Consider the following 21,039-nt stretch of genomic DNA (forward strand, 5'->3'; position numbering starts at 1 on the left):
CACTTTCTATAAAAGATGCTCTATGGAGGTTGAAATATTCTCACGGATGAATGGATTTGCCCTTTTTTCTGCATCAACTTCTGGCACAAACCAAAGGGAACCCTTAAAAAGGGTGTAGCTACAAATGTCACCTTGGTATCCTCTGTGAAGGTTGCAAGGTGCAGCATGTAGTGATGGCAAACAAAAATGCTGATCCCTAGCACATGTGCAGCTCCTTCCATGATGTAATACATTGCATGAACTATAAGACTGCTAAGGGTGGCTGATGTGATGAATTCTGGCTTGATTTGTTCTTTCAAGGACCATGAAGGAGTTTCATCTGCTGTACAGTGCATTTCATTAGACAAATCTCAGAGAAAATACAGAATACATATCTTAGAGTTAACTTCCCTCATAGTTAAAGTCAAGAACATAAACACTCACTTTATAAAGTGATCCCATGGTTCACAATATTTCATCACTTCATGTTAGAAGGTCCACTACATATGTCAGAAAGACTCTTTCTTTTACAGCAATATCCCACTGCAGTCAGAAGAACCCTCCAGAATAACAAAGGCAAAAGAAGCAAGACAGGAATTTTTAGGGCAGAAATCCTTAAAACCAACTGGCCACAAAAGACAGATGTTTTGTTTCAGTCTTGTTTACTAGTTCATTTGAAGTATACACATTATGAGCAATGAAGAGCTAAGTATATAGGATATAAAATAGAAAAAAAGTATATGCACATATCACACTACAACTTTAATTCTTGGACAGCCTCAGGCTTCGATAGCTGTGTGCTAATCTGCTATCAATGGGTATGAAGAACGTCTAATGCCCTTGGGGCAGGAGCTGTTTTTTTTATACAAGACACTGAACTGCATTACTGATCTACAAAAATAGATGGATGATAGTAAAATCCAACACCTACCTGAGAATACAGAGGCAGATCCTCCCTCCTGATGTTAGCCGACAGAATCCAAACCTCTGTTTGCCATCAAGATCTGTAAGGACAAAAGTGAAATGCTGTCCAACTTGATTCTGGGAGACCCTGCCAATGATAAAATAGTTATAATTACAACCATTAAATGATAAACAATGTCTGTATGTACTAGTTACCATATATGTTTTATAAAAAATAAAATAAAACTGAAGTATCTGCCTTTCAAAATAAATTTTGCGATTAAAACGTTCTCAAATCACTATCATCTGTTTTCTTCCTTCCTGGATGCCTGTACATACAGCAGAAAGAAGCTGAATCACCTCACCCTTGTACTTTATAAGACATCTGAAATATTGATAAAGATGTAGAGGAAATATACCTTTATACAGAAAAATCCCAACAATTTGGGCAAGAGCCACAGAATAAAATTCCTATAAATAATGTACTGCATTAAAAAAAATGATAATTAAATGTTACCATGTGCCCACCCCAAAGCAAATGCTAAGTAAAACAAGCTATGCAGATTTAGACCATTTCTAATTCCTCAGAGTTGCTTCAATCATTACATTGTACTCTTCCATGACTCTAATGCAAAATATTAGCACAAGGAAGAAAGCAAACTTAAACCTTTGCATGTTTCACACAGCAACAACACTTAAAGACAATCTCATCACTGCCTACAGTATTAATACATAAACATAACTTTCTTGCCATTCAATCTCTGTAATGCCTCCCACATTACCCTTAGCAAGCACGGTCCTGCATAAGTAGCAAAATATGTTTAAGGGACCACCTGTGATTTAAAGAGCTTCCTCAAGACAAGCTATTCAGAAGAACTGAATCAATGTGGATTCATAGAAAGTAGGCAAACGCTTGATAATGAAATATAAAAATAAAGAGTATACCACAGCTAAAAGTACTTTAATGCACACTAAAACATTTAAAAAGCTGGTAAGCGCTTTCACAGTCTGTTTTCACAACTGCTTCTTCAGACCTGGACTGTGAAAGCGCTTACCGCCTTTTTAATTGTTTTAGTGTGCATTAAAGTGCTTTTACCTGTGGTATACTCTCTTTCTTTTTATACTTCATTTAGATTGTTTGGGCCAAGAGTATTTTATCAACTTTGGACTTTTATTGCTGCTATTTTGAAACATTTGATAATATAAACGGAACCCTAAGATTGAAAAGGATGCACTGGACAATAATAATAATAACAATACAGTAATGTTAACATATTTGAATGCTGAGAAAGCATTTGACAGAATGAGTTAGGAATTTTTGAAGAGCTCCCTTGATGCATTTGGATTTCCAGAAACATAGACAACATTAATATTTATAGAGCAGGTCAAGCTAGCAGATAGTTTTGACAATGGGCTGCCAAAAGTGCTTAGCCTTACAGAAACATTAGGCAAGGATGCCCACTTTCACCAATAATCTTTGCTTTATATTTAAAACCATTAGCCAGGGACATAAGATAATCAAACATAATTGGATATAAATGGAGAAATACTAAAAAAAAACAGTGCTTTCTGCAGATAACAACTGTGTGTTTCAAAAGCAGACCATAAAATAAACATCATATTTGATTAAATGACATACTTTAATAGTACAGTAACATACAAAGGTTATAGTAATTAAGCAGGTTCGCCTTTTTGTGGGTTCATGAAAAGATGAAATACTTTGGGATTTGGTTGAAACAAGATGTTGAGCAAGCAGCTAAAGAAATGTGGGAAGAAATCACTCAAAAGATTATAAAATATTTATGGACATGATAATAAGTTACAAGCAATTAAGATGTTTGTTTTTGCTCCCCCTGGATTCTTTATGTAGGTCAGTACTTATACATATCAACTAAGTGACCAGGTATGGAAGAATATGAAAAAGGAAATTAAAGTGTTTTTTGTAATAATAGAGAAAGACTGAAATGGGAAAATCTGACATTGACTAAGGAACAGGGTAGTTTGGGGCTTCTAGATTTGGAGGCATACAATAAAGTTACACATCTTACATTATGATGCTTTATTCATGATATGAACTACATCCCATATGGGAGTACATGATAGTCATAATGCCCCACAAGGTAACAACAGGATCACAGGCAACTCTAGGAAATTAAATGATTATACACATAAAAGAATTAAGCACATATTTATGTTAAAGGAGGTTAGGCCATGGAAAGATAGAATAATGCCAATATGTTATATTATATGTAGTAATAAGAAAGGCACAAGAGAGAACACAGTGAGAAATTGGAGAAGAAAGAACAAATAACCAAGATTTTGGGTGCAGATAATTAAAAGAAGATGCAATAATAAAATGGAAAAAGCTAGACATGCTGGGGTTATTATTCAACTTGTATACATGAGTCTAATATTACAGTCTAGGGAAGATAAGAAGAGGCTGGAAAGTAATTCTGTTAAAACAACAAATAGCAGATATTACAATAGAGTCTAAAACAGAAATGGTAGACTGGAAAACAATAATAAGTGGAGCACGTAAGGCAATATTACATTCAAGAAGACAATGCAGCACAAAAGTAAAACTATGGAGTAAATGATTAAATGAAAATATTACAGATGAACAGTGGAGGGAATATGTCTTAATCCTAGATATGCAACTAAATTCAGAAAATTCACAATTTTTTACAGAAATTTTCACATATATATTTCTTTACTCATATGAGACTTTAAACATGTTTCCACAGACAAGAGGTATATGCTGGAGATGTGATGGCTCAGGAAGAGATTCTTAAGATCATAAATTCTAGGAAAGTAAGGATTTGCTTCAGTATAAAAATTACTTGAAATGCTGCTAAGTCTTATACTTGGGGGCAATAGTTAACAGTAGTGTATAGATGTTTTTGTTGAGTTAGGGTAAAATAACATACGCTAAACAAGTGAAAGCATTGCTGTCTTTAGTACTGATAGCAGCTAAGAAAGCTATAACTAGAAACTGGACAACCAAAAACAAACCAAATAATACAGGTTAAAATGAATACAAAAATTAAAAATAAGGAAATGAAAACTATTAGAGACCAAAGGCAGAACATTATTGTAAGAAAATGGACTGTATGGTATGCTAGATGAGAGTTTAAGCTTGAAGAAGTTGTTGACATGAAACAAAATACCTACGATCTATACCTATTTAATAAAATAGATTCTAATACAAGGTAAGAAGTTACTGGTCAAAGTTGGTAAGACTTGTAGGATAATTTAAATACAATAATATGGTCACTTATTAACTTCTGACCTCAAATTATGTTATAATATAGTCAATTTGTGTGTTTAACTGTTTTTTGTTTAATAAGCAATGTTAAACATTGGATCAAAACTAAATAGAATAGACGATTGTGATACTTGTATTTCCATACTTAAGAATAGTATTTTACTGATAACTGAATATAAGCATTGACTGTGTTACACTGGGCTGCTTTAAGAGTACTTTTTAAACATACAATGATAATATGGTTATATTAGCAATCATTGCAAGGATAACAGATGCTCCATGCATGTGGACTGCACAGTATGTTACAATGAAAAAGCTTTTCAAGTTTCTTTATCTGACATTTGTTTACCAGTAAAGTTCGACTGGGCATAGAACACACGTTCAACAAAGGCCCAGGGAGAACAGCTCCAATAACAGGACATGCACAGTAAATTGTGATTTGTAATACAATTGTAATAACAGAAGAGACTACAGTGCAATATTTACATAATGCCAACAAAACAGCAGAAGAAACAATACAGTATTTACATTTATAAATATTTACAGTTTTCTGCAACTAGCTGCTTAACATTATTGTGTTTCCACAACTTTTACAATTTGACAGCTTGCTTGTTTACGAGAGAGAGATAAGATTACGCTTTGCAGATGAGTCACTGTTAAAAATGGAGGGGCTAGTTGAAAGTTTAGAAGATGATGGTGGTGCTGCGGTAGCGTTGTCGCCTCACAGTAAGATGCTGTCCGGTTAGATTCTCAGCTAGAGCTCACAGTAAGACGCTGTCCAGTTCGATTCTCAGCTAGAGCGTCTTTTGCGTGGAGACATGCGTGAATGGGTGTACCTTAGTTGAAGGTTGTGCGACAGGGCTGGTAACTCGGCATGTAAAAATAAACTACCAATCATTAGCGGACCGGAGTTCCGCTGTGGCGACCCCTAATCAGGAAAAGCCGAAAGACACAAACAAACTAACATTGTTCAAAAAATCATTCAGTTTCAGCACTACAGAAAATCTCAGATCCCCAATGACTTTACTACTAGACTACAAATTATGTTAAAAAGAGAACAAGGCTTATTTTGACAAGAAAAATATGTCCTCCATCTTAAGACTCCCCCTTAAAAATTCTCAGTACTTGCAGGATATTTATATATCTCTTCAAGATCAGTTTAAAATGCCATTTTTCTCTCTCCCCATATGCCAGTAACAATGTAGCTCATCTGATACGTCCTTTACCAGGCTGTGGGTGGTGATTCATTACTGAGACTAAGCAGAAATTCCTTAACATTCCAAGAGCAGGTTAAAGTTATTTCTTACACTTGTTTCACTGAATTGCACTTCTGTAATGCTTATAATTGTGCTATACAATTAATCTACTACATTTTGCACGGTTATAAAGCTTTTTTACCGTTTCACTGCATTTATGTACTGTTTTATACTGTTTTAACTGTATTTGTCATTGCTAGATACTGCTTGCATGTTTACTGAATTACTTAACTGTAAACAGCTTTTTCATACTTAGAGTTGTATTTTCTGTTTGTGAGTGCTCTATCTGCTTTTCTGTGCATTTTTGATTTTTTTGAGGTTTCTGTGTTCTAGTCGGGTATCATGTAACTGATTTATTTGCAGTTAAAAGCATTCTCTAGAGTCTCCTTGCTCCTTTATCTGTTTAAAACTTTCATTTAGTGGCTACAACTAGTAGCTATGATAGTGTGCATTACTATAATTGCATTTTTACTAAATTACTAAACTCTAAATTGCTTTTCCATACTGAAACTTGTATTTTATCTTTGTGAGTGCTCTTTCTATGCATTTATCATGAGGTTTCTGTGTTCTGCTCAGGTGGCATAATCTTGAGAGAGGCCTGCTGTTGTCCAGGCCTGGAAGTTTTATTTGTTGAGTTTCCTTTGTTTCTGGTAGCCATTTTCTGCTGATAGTCTGCTGTCTTCATTATTACTGAGAATAACAGTGTTTCCTGACCTTCTACACCACGACTGATTGGGTAATAGCAGGGACTAGTAGGACTGAGTAGTAATTCGATCTTCTTGACTCTTCCATCCTTTCTGGTATATAAACCCTGTGCCTGCAAAAGGTTGTGCTTGTATTTACCAGACTGTGGATGGTGATTCATTACTGAGACTAAGCAGAAATTCCTTAACATTCCAAGAGCAGGATAAGTTATTTATTGCACTTATTTCATTGAATTGCACTTTTGTAATGTTTATAATTGTGCTATATAGTTAATCTACTTAATTTTGCACTTCTATAAAGCTTTTTTTACTGTTTCACTGCATTTATGTACTGTTTTGTACTGTTTCAACTGTATTTTTCATTGCTAGATGCTGTTTCATTATTCTGATTGCATGTTTACTGAATTACTTAACAATAAACTGCTTTTTCATACTGAGTTGTATTTTCCATTTGTGAGTGCTCTAGCCATGCTTTTCTGTGCATTTTTGATTTTTTGAGGTTTCTGTGTTCTAGTCAGTTATCATATAACTGATTTGTTTGTAGTTAAAAGCATTCTCTAGAGTCTCCTTGCTCCTTTATCTGTTTAAAACTTTAATTTAGTGGCTACAGCTAGTAGCTGTAACAGTTTCCTACCCCCCTTACCTATTGTTGTCTTGTTCTTATACTTGGTGGCTCTGCAGTTCCCCGCCCATACTGTATATTTGATCTGGGACTCTCCTCCCAGTCTAGTGTTCATTCTACCTAAATGAGAGAGAACATTTGTGAAGGCCAACCCACTTAGATTCTTAACCTTGAATTACCTTCTGTTCCAGCTTTCTCCTTTTCCAGTTTACTAAAAAAAATCTAAGCTTGTCCCCCCCCCCCCTTTCCTGTAACAAGTCTAGTCCAGATACAGATTTGCTGTATCCAGGACTGTTTGCAAGCTCCTGAGCCCCCAAGCATTTCTGTGTTGGTGGGAAGCCGCCTAGCTTATCAGTGGGAGTGGTAAGCACTAGGTAACCTATCTGCCACATAAGGAGTGGTTTCTGGCTCAGAAATTGTAGTTACTGCCCATTTCGGCAGTTTTTCCATTTCTCTCTCTTAGCTTTCTGATTTAAAAGCTCACATTTGCACTTGTTTCCCCCCTTTCCTGTAACTAGTCTAGTCCAGATACAGATTTGTTGTATCCAGGAATGTTTGTAAGCTCCTGCGCCCACCCCCCCAAGCCTTTCTGTGTTGGAGGGAAGACTTCTAGCTTATCAGTGGGAGTGGTAAACACCAGGTAACCTATCTACCACATAAGGAGTGGTTTCTGGGCCTAGAAATTGTAGTTACTGGAGTTTATTCATCTCTCTCAACTTTCTGATTTAAAAGCCTGCATTTGCACTTGCATCCTTTCCTGTAACTATTTATTTATTTATTTATTTTACATTTGTTAACCGGGATGGTCCGACTGGATACATGTCCTTTTTCAGAGGAGGCCCGGGGAGAAAAGCTCCAACAGAGTTACATTGATAATTAGGTACAGTAAATGAGCTGAAAGAACTTAATAAAAACATAGGCTATTTACATACAAGTACAAGACTGCCATTACTATTTCTGAGATTACTACAAATGTAACATTAATAACATATTAGCAAGGACGGTAGGCAGTATAATGACATAGAGTTAGACAGGATACATATTTCTTTATCACAGTATACAAAGTACTTATCATCTTAGCTAGTTGTTTATGTTTTAGTTAATGGCACAGAGCTAGTCTGGGTTTGAGCAAGGACATAGCCAGTGTGACTTGAAGTGGAGTTTTAGACTATTTTTGAATTGGCTTAGAGAAGTTGCAAGCGTGATGTTATTTGAGAGAGAGTTCCATATTTTACCAGTGGTGTTGGCAAATAGCGCGTCACCACCTAGGTTGAGAGATTTAGTTGTTTGGACAAGGAGTCTGTTTGCTGAGCGAAGGCAGCTTAGATTGGAGTAGGGAGTCATTAAGTTTTTTAGTGCTGGGGTATTCTCAGGTTGTTTAAGGATTTTGAAGGCCTCTATGAGTTGGGACTGGTGAAGAAGGTGTGGGAATTCTATCCATCCAAGCTTTTTCAGGTTAGTACAGTGGTGTGTTCTGTAGGGTAGGCCTGTAACGAACCTGGCAATGTGATTATAGCAGGATGAGCTTGGCCAGATCAGATTTGTTAAGGTGAGTGAGGACAGGAGAGGCATATAGTAGGGTAGAGAGAAGGTGTGAACGGGCTGTGGCTGCCCTGGCATTCGGGGTAAGGAAGGCTTTAATTCTATATAGGGTCCCAAGTTTCTTGTTGACTGACTTAATGGCTTGGTTGATATGTATATCAAATCTGAGTTTATTGTCAATGTTTACTCCTAATAGCTTTGTATAGGTGTCTGGGGAGATGATGGTCCCATTATTGGATTTTATAGTGAAGTTTTCAGTCGGAGATCTATTGGTTGGGTAGAAGAGAAGTAACTTGGTTTTGTTTGGATTTAAGATCAGGAGATGGTTGGCAAGCCAGTTTTCGACTTTGGTGAAGCTATGTTGGGTGGTAGTTAGTAGATTTGCACGAGAGGCATTGGAACATATTATAGTCGAGTCATCTGCATACTGAATGCAGGTGGCTTCAGGGATGACTGTTTGGATGTCGTTTATGAAGACTGAAAAGAGGAGAGGTCCTAATATGGAACCTTGAGGGAACTCCTATGGTATTTGGTAGTAGGCAGGAGAGCTTGTTTTGCCACATTACTGCTTGTTGTCTCCCAGTGAGGTAAACTTGAAACCAGTCAAGGGCTGGAGTATCTAGATACAGAGTTTTTAAAGTATGTAGAAGTAACTGATGGTTTACCATATCGAAGGCTTTCGATAGGTCCAGGAAGAGAGTGGAGGATATTTTTTTATTATTCCAGTTAAGATTAATGTTTTCAGTAAAAGAGAGGAGGGCAGTGGTTGTACTATGATGGGGTCTGAATCCATGTTGAGAGTCTGTGAGTAGTTTATTTTGGGTTAGATAGAGCATTAGTTGGTTGTGCATGCACTTTTCCATAATTTTGGCAAGTGGTGATAGTATGGCTATAGGTCTATAGTTGGATAGTTCTGTGGATGAACCTCCTTTGTGGAGTGGAATAACATAGGATATTTTCCAAATTGAGGGGATTGAGGCCTCGGTTATGGTTCTGTTAATTAGGATTGAGATAGGGTAGGCTACGACATCTGCAGCAATTTGCAGGTATTCAGCCGGCAGAAGATCGGCTGAAAGGGTGGTTGGCTTCAGTTTTTTCAAAAGGGATCTGATAAAGGATGTGGACACTGGCTGGAAGTTAAAAGAGAGTGGTGAGTCGGGTATAGTGTTGATAGAAGTGTGGGGAGGAGAAAGTTGGTTAGCTAATGACTGGATGGTTTCTGTGAAGAAAGTATTGAATGAATTGGCTATATCTTCTTGGCTCTTGTCAGATAATGTTCCTGGGGTCGGAGTAGTGGATTTGCCTGGTTGGAGAAGTTTATTTATGCCTGCCCAGTATTTTGAGGGTTATTCTGATGTTTATGTTGCAGATTGTAGAAGTAATTTTTCTGATCTAGTATGATGGCTTTTTTAGTCTCATTTCTAAGTTGTTGGAATTTGATACGATCTAGGGTAGTTTGGTAGTGCGCCATTTATCCCACGCTTTGTCTCTAGTTGTTATTTTGGTTTTGGTGTCTGTTGTTAGCCAGGGTGCTAGTTGAGTTTTAATTCTTACTGAGCGTTTAGGGGCATGCGAGTCAAGTATAGTAAGGAATGAATTGTTAAATGATGACACTGCCTCATCAAGGGGAAGGAACTTTAGTTTTGTCCAGTTACATGATTTGAGTTCAAGTTGAAATTTAGTTGGGTCAAAGTTTTTCTTGGATCTGATAGACTTATAAATAGGTAAGCTTGTACAATTAATTTTGTCTTTCATGATGTATGTGAGCAGGTGATCACTAAGATCTAGTCTAGTCTAGTCTAGTCCAGATACAGATTTGCTGTATACAGGAATGTTTGTAAGCTTCTGAGCCCCCCAAGCCTTTCTGTGTTGGAGGGAAGCCTTCTAACTTATCAGTGGGAGTGGTAAGCACTAGGTAGCCTATCTACCACAAGAGGAGTGGTTTCTGGCCCAGATTTGTGGTTTACTGGCCTTTTCGGCAGTTTCTTCCATTTCTTTCAACTTTCCGGCTTAAAAGCCTGTGTTTGTGCTCGTTTCCCCCTTTCCTGTAACTTGTCTAGTCCAGATACAGATTTGGTGTGTCTAGGACTGTAAGCTTCTGAGCCCCCCAAGCCTTTCTGTGTTGAAGGTAAGCCTTCTAGCTTATCAGTGGGAGTGGTAAGCACTAGGTAGCCTATCTACCACAAAAGGAGTGGTTTCTGGCCCAGATTTGTGGTTTATTGGCCTTTTCGAAGGTTTGTTCCATTTCTTTCAACCTTCTGGCTTAAAAGCCCGTGTTTGCTCTTGCTTCCCGCCTTTCCTGTAACTAGTCTAGTCCAGATACAGACTTGCTGTATCCAGGACTGTCTGAAAGCTTCTGAGCAGTGCCAGAGTCTGCTCTTCAATTTTTCCCTTAGATCTACTAGTTCGCTCCTCTCCTGCACTTATACTAGCTTATTAGTCTAGCACTTTACCAGACTTCTTGTAGCAATTTATTGTAGCACCAGCAGTTCTACCAGCACTAAACGTTCTACAAGGAAGCAGATCTAGTACTTATTATCAACCCCCACCCCTCCAGCCATGTGTAAAGGTCAGTTCCCCGTGCTTTCTCTTATTAACCTGGTGAACTTGGGTATCCTGAGGCAATGTAGCAACTGCCTCATGTACAATGACAACCCTCTCTTCTTACCTTCCAACACTCAGACTTGCAAGAGATCCACTTATATATCCAAATTGGAAGCCATGCACTCTCCAGCCAAGACCAGAATAGCTGGTCAAGAGGAGAAGGCCAACATTTGCACAACACCACATGGAACACACAGCAGCACTGCCTTCACATAAAAACACAAACCACACCTTTGCTGAGGCTCTCAGTAAAAATCTACTCAAGCAGCAGAGACCTCCAAGGCAGAAACGCACTCGATCACCACAACACAACACTACTCATGAGACACATAACTCTCCTAAACAGTGTGCTACTCAACCAAAGCCCCTAAGGCAAAACAGCATGCCCAACACACTAGTCATAGGTGACTCGATAGTGAGGCACACTAATGTCCTACTCACTAGGTTCAATAAGGAGAAAGTAACAGTCAGCTGCCTGTCAGGTGCCAGGATCCGACACAATGCACACACTCAGGTCGCTCAACAGGTACAAATATGACTCTGTCATTGTACATGTGGGTGTGAATGACCTGAGATGTACCTCCCTGGACTACATGAAAAGAGAGATGGAGGAGCTCTCGGATTATGTAGCCCAGATGTGTATGACCCTAGCCCTGAGCAGCATCCTACCATCACCCAGAATTTTACCACAGTACAAGCAGAAAATGATTGATTTCGACAACTGGCTAAGTTTCTGGTGTCACTCTAAGGGGATCCAGTATCTGTCTGCCTGGGATGACAGGATTGACAGACCTTGATGCTTTGCTAGAGATGGCCTGCATCTGTCACCCCTGGGCTTCTGGATACTGGCCAAGGCTCTTGCCACCCCTACAGTGCCTTTTTTAGGCGCTGTTCCAAAGACCAAATTACCACTATAACAGCTGCAAACAAATACAATCTGATGGTCATGTTGTTCAACACGAAGTCTAAATCTCAAAATGCACTCGCTCAAGACACTCCTTAAAATGGAGAAAATCGACATTTGTGCTACAACAGAGACCTGGTTCAAGGCAGCAGACAGCACCCCTGCACTAACAGGCTATAACTCATTCCACAACTTTCGGCCCCAGAACTTGGAATGAAGTTCCAAAGGTGGTGATGTTTCCATATTCATAAAGGATGTGCACACCTCTGGACTAGTAGCCCAACATAACGCAGAGATACTTCAGGTGCAGCTAACATTGGGTAAGCGATTCAGGTCATAGCCTGCTACAGGTCCCCAACCATGTCTCAAGACTCTCACTCCACATTCCTAAGCACCCTGGAGAATATTAGGGTCCAACCTAACACTCTCTTACTATGCAACTTCAAATACACCTCCATTAACTGTGTAAATTAAATTACTCATGTACCAACACACTTGCCCAATGTTTCCTGGAGTTCATTAATTCCAATGCCCTGGTTCAGCTCATTCTTACTTCCACTAGAGGTTGCAACATCCTTGACCTGGTCATTCCTAACTTGGGCGACCACTGCTCTACATCAACAGTCAGCTCCTCCCTGGTTAGATCCTACCAGAAACTAATCACCTTGGAAATCCACATCCCTCCCACCTCCCCAGCAAAGGTAACCAGCATGAAAAACTTCTCCAAAGCTAACTTTGGGATCCTAAAAACAGAGGTGGCTAACTTCATGGCACCCATGCAAATGGAGAATAGTTGCATGACTGCAGAATCATACACCAATGCACTGTACGAACACGTACACAAATGCACGGATCTCACCATACCCAATAGAACCAAGATACTTTCCTCCAAAAAAAGGAATCTAATCTGGTTCCCCTACCATAAACAAACTCTTCAACAGAAGGAGGAAACTGTTGCGGAATAAGGTGAAGTCCCACGACTGGAAAAACTCCCTTATCTGCCTCAACAAAAATTTGAGATCCCTCATCAAATCCTCTAAAGCTAGGTATGAAAACAGAATTGCAACAGATAGTAAAGACAACCAAAAGGCCTTCTATAGTTATGTAAAGAATCTCCATGGCAATACCCAGATTTGCTGTGAGCTACTGCACAATGGTACCTCCAATACCGAGCCAAGAGATATTGCCAGCATACTGGCAGACAGATTCAGTGCCAACTTTACCCTCTTCCCCCTAAAGGACCAATCACAATACAAGTAGATTGCCAGGCACCAGTATTACTACTGCACAGGTTAAAGCAGCACTGTCCCAGGTCAAGAATACAGCTTCTATGGGACCTGACAATATCCCCGGTTGTTTTCTACATGAACTACAGAGTGAACTGGCACCTCACCTGTGTGCCCTGTTCAATCACAGCCTCACCTCAGGCTTTGTCCCTGCTGAATGGCGCACTGCTACAGTCATCCCTCTCCACAAAGGAGGAATGACTACAGACCCTGGGAACTATCGCCCCATTAGCCTGACAAGTCTGATGTGCAAAGAAATGGAACACATCATCATGGACCTAATAAACAAGGATATAGGGAATCTCCAAACTCTGGATCCCGCACAGTTTGGTTTTGTGAAGGGTAGATCATGCCTGCTCAACTTGGTTGACTTCTTTGAGTCAGTCACCAGAGCTGTGGATGAAGGCAAGATGGTTCATACAGCCTACCTTGATCTGGCAAAGGCTTTTGATACCATTCCCCACTCAGGAATCACAGAAAAACTCACTAAGCTTGGCATCAACCCCTATATCACTAGGTGGGTTGCAAACTGGCTCACAGATAGAACCCACAGTGTGAAAGTAGCTGACTCCAAGTCAGACTGCAGATTAGTCACAAGTGAAGTCCCACAGAGTTCAGTCCTGGGTCCTCTCCTGTTTGGTATCTACTTCTTTGAAGTCCAGGCCAACATTAAGGGACTCTGGCTGACAAAGATTGTAGACAATTGCAAGTTGGGAGCTGTTATTAACTCCCCAATTGATGCTGAGATCCTACAAAATGGCCTCACTGTGACCAACGACTGGTGTCAGAACCATGGACTTAAGCTCAATGACAAAAAATGTGCCATCATCCCCTTTGGGAAAAACCCAGTGTTCCCGTGAATTAACACATTGATGGTGGTCCACTGAACACAGAAGGCATTATAAGAGCTCTGGGCACACAGGTTGACAGCAACCTCTCTTTTCATCACCACAGTGCTGCTGTGGTCAGAAAGTCCTTCTATGTGGCCCATTTCATTACTAAGGGTTTTGCATCCAGGAAGAAAGAGGTTATTGTTTCCCTCTACTTTTCCCCCATTAGGCCAATTATCGAGTACAATGCCCCATTTGACATGTACCTCACTAGACACCTGCAACAACTGGAGAGGCTGCAAAGTATCTCACAAATAGGATCCTAGGCCTTAAACACACAAGACTCAAAAAACTCCAACTATTCTCTGTCTCATATCGCCTACTTAGAGGTGATCTCTGCTTGACTTACAAAGCCATGTCTGACCCAGCTCTGTTAGAAATGCTACATCAAAAGAAATCCCAATCCCTCTGCACCACACGCTCCAGAGACCTCAACCACATTAGCACAAATAACAGAACATGCTGGAGGGGACAGGTTCATAACCCAGAGACTGCCCATGTTATGGAACAGACTTCCCATACATGTCAAGCAGAGCACCCCACTGACCCTCTTCAAGAGAAATCTTGATGACTGGATGAGAAACAGAAAATTCATCAAGGGACAACTCCAGTGGGTCTACTCGACAGAGGCACTGGGAATTATGGTCGTGTGGCACCATGCCAGGGTAATCCTATGGCTAGGCTTGTAAAGGCCCCAAGACCATTAGCCTAGTACACACCTATGAACCTATGACAGGTGATACTAATAAAGACAAATGTTTCTAATCTGTATAAATACCACCTTGGTTCTTCCATGAAAACAGGACACAAACCTAATTGGACTAACCTGGTGAAAAAAAATAACTAAAATGTTATGCCCTGGCTGCTTCACTTAGAATATGCAGATGAATTATATTAAAAAAATGTCGAATGCAAATAGCTATGCTACAGGAAACACACTTAGAAAGAACTGAACACGTGAACTTGATAAAGAAAGGTTTTCAGGATAGTTATTCAGCAGAATACTTGGGGCAAAGGAAGAGAAGAGTACTTGCATTAATTGCAAAGAAGACTTAAATATTAACAGAAGAGGACAAAAAAGACAATAATGGCAGATTTGAAGTAATAAGGGACTACTGGCAAGGGAGGAGGATTACACTGACATTTATTTATACTCCATTGAAAACTGCTATAATGGAGGTTAAGAACATTCTGGGAGAAATAATCAGCTTTCAACAAGGAATACTTATTAGTGGGGAATACAATTTGATTTGCAACAGTGAAGACAGCAAAGATGTGTCTGGGGTACCTAGAAGGGAAAATATAATGAAGGACGATAGATTTTTAAAGAAATTTATGAAAATATTTGGCATGGAAAATGTGAATTCAGTACTAGGAATTCGGAGTGAATTTACACGGGCTAGGCTAGACAGAATTTGGATTTCACAGGAACATATGCATTTAACTGAAGGTTTTGATAAGTACCCCATAACTATTTCAGATCATGTGACAATAACTAAATAAAAACACAGGGTAATGAAATAAAAATGAGACACTGGCACTTTCCCATCTATCTGCTGAAAAGAGAGGAATTTAAGGAATGGGTAATGGAAATTAGTCAGAAGCTATTAGAGAAAATAGAAATGTCTTCTGAAAATATAGCTAGGGAGTGCGATACAATTCCAGTGGAATTTAAAAATAGGGTGGAAATAAAAGAAAGGGAGATATAGCCATGAAGTAAAAAGAATTAGCTAAAGGGCATGACAAATGTTAAAGTATTGCAAAATAGGGGAACTCTCAAAGAACAAGAGGAGGAGGAACTGCAGAATTCTAAATAGAAAATAAGGGATTATACCTTAATATGCATGAGTTTAGAAAGATTGCTATTAAGCAACTGTTTTTGATAACTCTAGAGTTCAAAAACTTTTAGCACGACTCAGGCAACAGAAAGTAAAAAAGGCCATCACCAAGTTTGGGAATCTACAGCAAAGAAGATAACAAGGGATCCTGTAGAAGTATTAGAAATATTTTGGAAATTCTATGAAAGTGTATAAAGCAGAGAAATATGGAAATCAAGTAAAGGTACAAATGGAAATGTTTACAGAAGAATCAAATATGCCAAGGTTAGAGGTAAGAAGAGGCTCAATTACTAACAGGATAGGAGGAGATTGAGATAAAAATGGTGATGTCTAACCAATCTACAGGAAAGTATCCAGGAACAGATGATATTCCTGTGGAAATTTGGAAACTTAGAAGGAAAAAACTGATAAAGATCTGGAAGGTTTTGTTTAACAGTATTTTAAGAGAAGGAGAAGTACCAACATCCTGGAAGAAAGCAGTGGTGATAGCAATACCTAAAGGGGGCAAAGATCCATCAGATCCAACTTCATGCAGGCCCATTTCAATATGAGATAATTATAAAGTGTTTATGTCTATAATGGCTAAAAGAATGGCAAAATTGATAAACATGAACCGACATGGTTTTGTGGAGGGGGCAAACATTTGTCATTAACAGAACAGTGATGACTCAGAGGGAAGCAGAATTTAAGAAACTACCGCTGTTGTTGGTAGGTCTTGATACACAGAAAGCATTTGACAGAGTAAGCTGGGACATTATGAGCAGAGCAATGAAAGCATTTGCATTCCCTGATAAAATAAGGTTGATCAGGAGGATATATAAGGGCTCAGAGGTGAAAATAAGTGGATGGGGTCCTTTCTGATAGACTCTGCTTGAGCAGAGGAACCAAGCAAGGGTGTCCTCTCCCCCTTTGTTATTTGCATTACCTTTAAAACAACTGGGCAAAGAAAATAAGGGACTCAGAAAATCAAGGATATAATTGGTATGGCAGTCAAGAAAAGCTGTCTCTATTTGCAGATGACATTATTTTCTACCTGACAAAACCAAAAAGGGACATTACAGTGCTGTGGAACATATTGAGACAGTTTCAGACCTTTACGGGATAAAGAATTAATGAAGCTAAAACAAAAGCAATAGCAATAAATTATGTACCCACATGAGAATTGGTTCAACAATATCCATACTTATTGGGACATGATAAAATTAAGTATTTAGTAGCATGGATTAAAAATTATACCAGTGTGGCAGCTAAGGATAAGTGGGAAAAGAATAAACAAAAGATAATACAAAACCTGAGGAAAATGGAAGCTCTGTTATATGAATCTTAACAGTAAGACACAAAAGCAGTTAAAATGGTTTTAGTCCCTTTAGTCTTACATACAGTTCAGGCATATTTTTATCAACTAAAGAAGAAGTTGTGGATAGCAATTAATAAAGAGCTAAAGGATTTTATCTGAGAAGGGAAGATGGCAAGAGTCAAGTGGGATAAGCTTATCCTTCCAACAGAACAGGGTGGATTGGGATTACCAGAGTTGAAGGGGTACTTCAGAGCAACATAGTTAAGCCTCCTATACACAGCACAAGCATAAAGCTATAATTCAAAGAGGAAAGAGATAATGATGAAAGAGGGGGGAAGGTCAAGAAGCAAGGAGAGACTGGAATTTTGGATGCAGACCTTTAAGGAGAACAACAATAATTATACAGAATATTATATTCATAATGTAGCAGAAAGTATACTAAGACCTAAGCCAACATAGGAGTGCAGAATGGAGATTCTGCCTATAGGGATGACTGCAATTAGGAATACAAACAATAGACAAGAGGGGCCTGGAATATATTGGAGAAAACTGGCAAAGGAGCCAAGGTATTCGGAGTAAATAACTAGAGAGGGAAAGGTAACTGAATGGGAAGACACCACAAAATTATCTGAAGTGCAGGTTAGTGATTGCCTTTCCTGTCAAGGATTGATATTAGAGTATAGGTAAAGTGAAAGAAATAGGGGGATCCTAAAAGAAAGACCAGCACTGGTAGAGTTTTTAGTAGAATCCAGAACAGTTACTGTTAAGAAAGGAATAATTAGTACAGCATAAGATCATAGGAGGTCACTAGGCTAATGGCCCTGGGGCCCTTACAAGCCTAGCCAGAAAAGATTCAAACCTTATACCCTTGGAACAGGAAGCAGCTCATTAACATTTCAGAGCTTTAGTCTTCTACACTAACTTCCAGAATTCTTATAACATACTGCATGATAACTATAAGAATCAATCAGAGGAGGTTAGGAAGAATTGGAAAGAGAGATTGGATAAGTAATTTACAAAGAAACAATGGGAAGATATATGTATGTATGCCTCCCAAATATGCAACAAAATATAGGAGATTTAGGATCTTTGCCTGGAAGTGTTTAAATAGGTATTTTTATGTAAATTTTTTCCTCCAGCAGACAGCAGATGTTGGAGGTGTGATGGGGAAGAAAGAGGTAAATGGGAATGGTTTACCGACATAATGTTGACTGTCATTGTCATCAGGTTGAAAAATAACATCTCAACCCAAAACACTGAATTATCAAAATGTCTACAATCATTTAATTGAAAAAGCAATGAGATCAACTCTATTTTGCAGGGGGGCTACGCCCCCTTCACCCCCACCCTCCCTACTTAAATATATCAACTCCGAGAACAAACTACAGTGCAGAAATGGGCAAATTTGATAATTTTGACATTGTGAGTTTAGACTAATTTTATTTCAACATTTTGATCATTGAATATAGTGTGTTCAACCAATTCAGTTTCAACCATTTAGCATTCAACATTATGTTGGTAAACCAATGGGAACATATTTTCTGGGAGTGTAATGAGATGGCAGACTTTAAAGATTCCCTGCAGACTGCTATATGAGCAAATTGGAGTAGCTAGAGAAACAATTTTTTTGATCTATTATAAAGAATCGGAATTGCCTAGACCATACCTCTAAACCTCTTAGAGCAAGAAATAGGGACAAAGCCATAAATAAAAGTGGGACAAAAGCTCAAAAATAGGGACAATTTTTAAATATTGCTCTTTCAAATGTAGAAAGTTGACAGAATAACAGGCTTTACATTGGCAAGAATTTTCTGAATGGCATGAAGTCTGAAACTCAAATGTCTATCATTATTTTTTTAACTTCATTCTTTAATGATTTGCCACTAATTTGCCTGAAAAACACAACTTCAGGAAAAACTGGCCAAAAATATGAGACAAAAATCTGGACATTCTGCGAAAATCTGTACAGTTGAGAAGTATGGCCTAAACATAGTAAGGCCTTGCTGAGTCTAATTATGATGGCTGCCAAAAACGTAATTACCAGAAAACTGAAATCAAAGTCTAAACCAGCTTTACTCGAAGTAGCAAACTCAGTAAGAGAGATAAAATAACTGGAACCGAGATCTTTAGACAAGGGTAAGAGCAAATTATATTGGAAAAAATGGGAAATGTGGGATCAATACATGCAGAGGAAGAACAAGGTTTCAAAGAAGACAGGATTTGAATGAGCTATGTAATGGTTAACTGGACAATGACTGGATATATTACAAGTGATGTTGTAATGTTGGCAGCTACAATTCTTTCACACGGTTTGTAATGTAAATGTTTGCACCCGAGATTGTGTCACTATGGTTTATTTTCATTTATATAAATGTAAAATTGCCTATGTCATACATAACTTAATAAAGATGTTTTTGTTTAATAAAAATATGCTTGTGAATATGCATTTATTCTCTAGTTGCAGGTTTAATTCAAGGAAAGGTCACTGGGAGTTTATGCCTATCCCAATAATCAGTGGGCACAAGGTATAGAACCTCATCTTGAATGACATGCCAACCCATCACAGAAAACACACACACAATCATATGGCATGCACATTTATAGGAAATTTAGAGACTCGCTAATTCATCTAAGGGATATCTTTAGGATGTGGGAGGAAATCGGAGCACCCAGCAAAAAAAACAGATCGACACACAAGGATGGCATGCAGACTCTGCACAGAAGACAACCTAGGGAGGAACCAAACACTGTAAACTTATCTATATGAGTGAGATGTATGTGTGTGTACACACAGTAAAGGTTTACTAAGTATGCATAGGTGAGTGAATTGCTCAGGGCTCATCAAGCTCATCAATATAAAATTTTTAAGTGTTTTTTTTTTTGTTCGTCAGTCCTTGGTTTCCAACTATGTCGCACAGACTCCACAGTTGTTCACTCATGGCATAAAAAAGAACACTGAAAGCAGAGTGCATCTGTTTCATAAAGCTTCCCTCCACTGATGTATGTCAGACATTTTCTTCTACATGCATGCCAAAGTACATTAACTAGCTTCTATGCTTGCAGTTCCCTAATTAGTATAGCAAAGATTAGCCATTCAATAATTTAGCTTGTACAGCTAGGAAAGTTCACTGTTCTACAGAATTTCACTTTTATTACTTGATAACAGAGGAAACAATATGCCTATAAGGTCCACCCTTAAAGTGCATTTAACATTCTACCATTTCCCATCCCTACCTTCATCCGTATTCCTTCTCCACCTGTTCCATGCCCTCCTGAATGCCACTGAGAATTTTTCCTTCACCACTTATTCTAGTAATTCATTCCATGAGTCTAGAATTTCATGAAGTACTTTTGCAGACCTACTGTTTTGTTCCTCCCTACAGAATGCTACGAGTGACTCTCCTTGTTATTCTTTTTCAGGAAAACAATCTTTATATCTCTCTTCTAAAATCATTTGTATTTGTATCATATCCCCTTCTCTCTTCAGGCATCTAATGAGAACAGTCTTTACTATGCTAGCCACTAACTGTATTCTCCTTTCCATCCCATGCAACTTCTTGTTTGACTCTTTTGAACTCCTTCCGGAAGAATTGCATACCTCTCATTCTACAGCTTTAGATCTTCAGACAGGAGTCAAGGTATAGTCTGACATTGGCCAGCATGGAGGAAACATTACTTCTCTAAGTCTCGAGTCTATTCCCTGAAAATACACCACAGCATTTGTTTTGCTGATGTTCCCCTCCATTCAATCTGCTGCTAAAGGTCCAGACCAGGTGTGATTTCTACCTCTAGATATTTTTATCCTTTTATCTCATCAGCTCAACTGAAACTTCACACAAGGGTTGCAAAGGTACAAGTGCCCACTTAGTCAATCTTTCTTAATCCTTTCTTAGATTGTCTCCTCCCATACTCCACTGCTGTACTGAAGTTTGCCTCATCAGTGAAGAAG

At 38.6% G+C, this 21,039-nt stretch overlaps 1 protein-coding gene across 2 annotated transcripts in view; it reads right to left on the reverse strand.

Annotated features, from left to right (window-relative positions):
- DENND1B (DENN domain containing 1B) overlaps nt 1–21,039 on the reverse strand; it is a 3,525,330-nt gene that overhangs the window by 1,750,179 nt on the left and 1,754,112 nt on the right. For both annotated transcript variants that reach the window (XM_044080248.1, XM_044080247.1), the window contains exon 5: nt 911–1,030. In XM_044080248.1, coding sequence (XP_043936183.1) covers nt 911–1,030 — 120 coding nt within the window. The remainder of the gene's footprint in view (nt 1–910; nt 1,031–21,039) is intronic.

The sequence above is a fragment of the Protopterus annectens genome, chromosome 8.part0, assembly GCF_019279795.1.
Source record: "Protopterus annectens isolate FY-2018-M chromosome 8.part0, PAN1.0, whole genome shotgun sequence".
In the NCBI taxonomy this organism is placed as follows: domain Eukaryota; kingdom Metazoa; phylum Chordata; order Ceratodontiformes; family Protopteridae; genus Protopterus; species Protopterus annectens.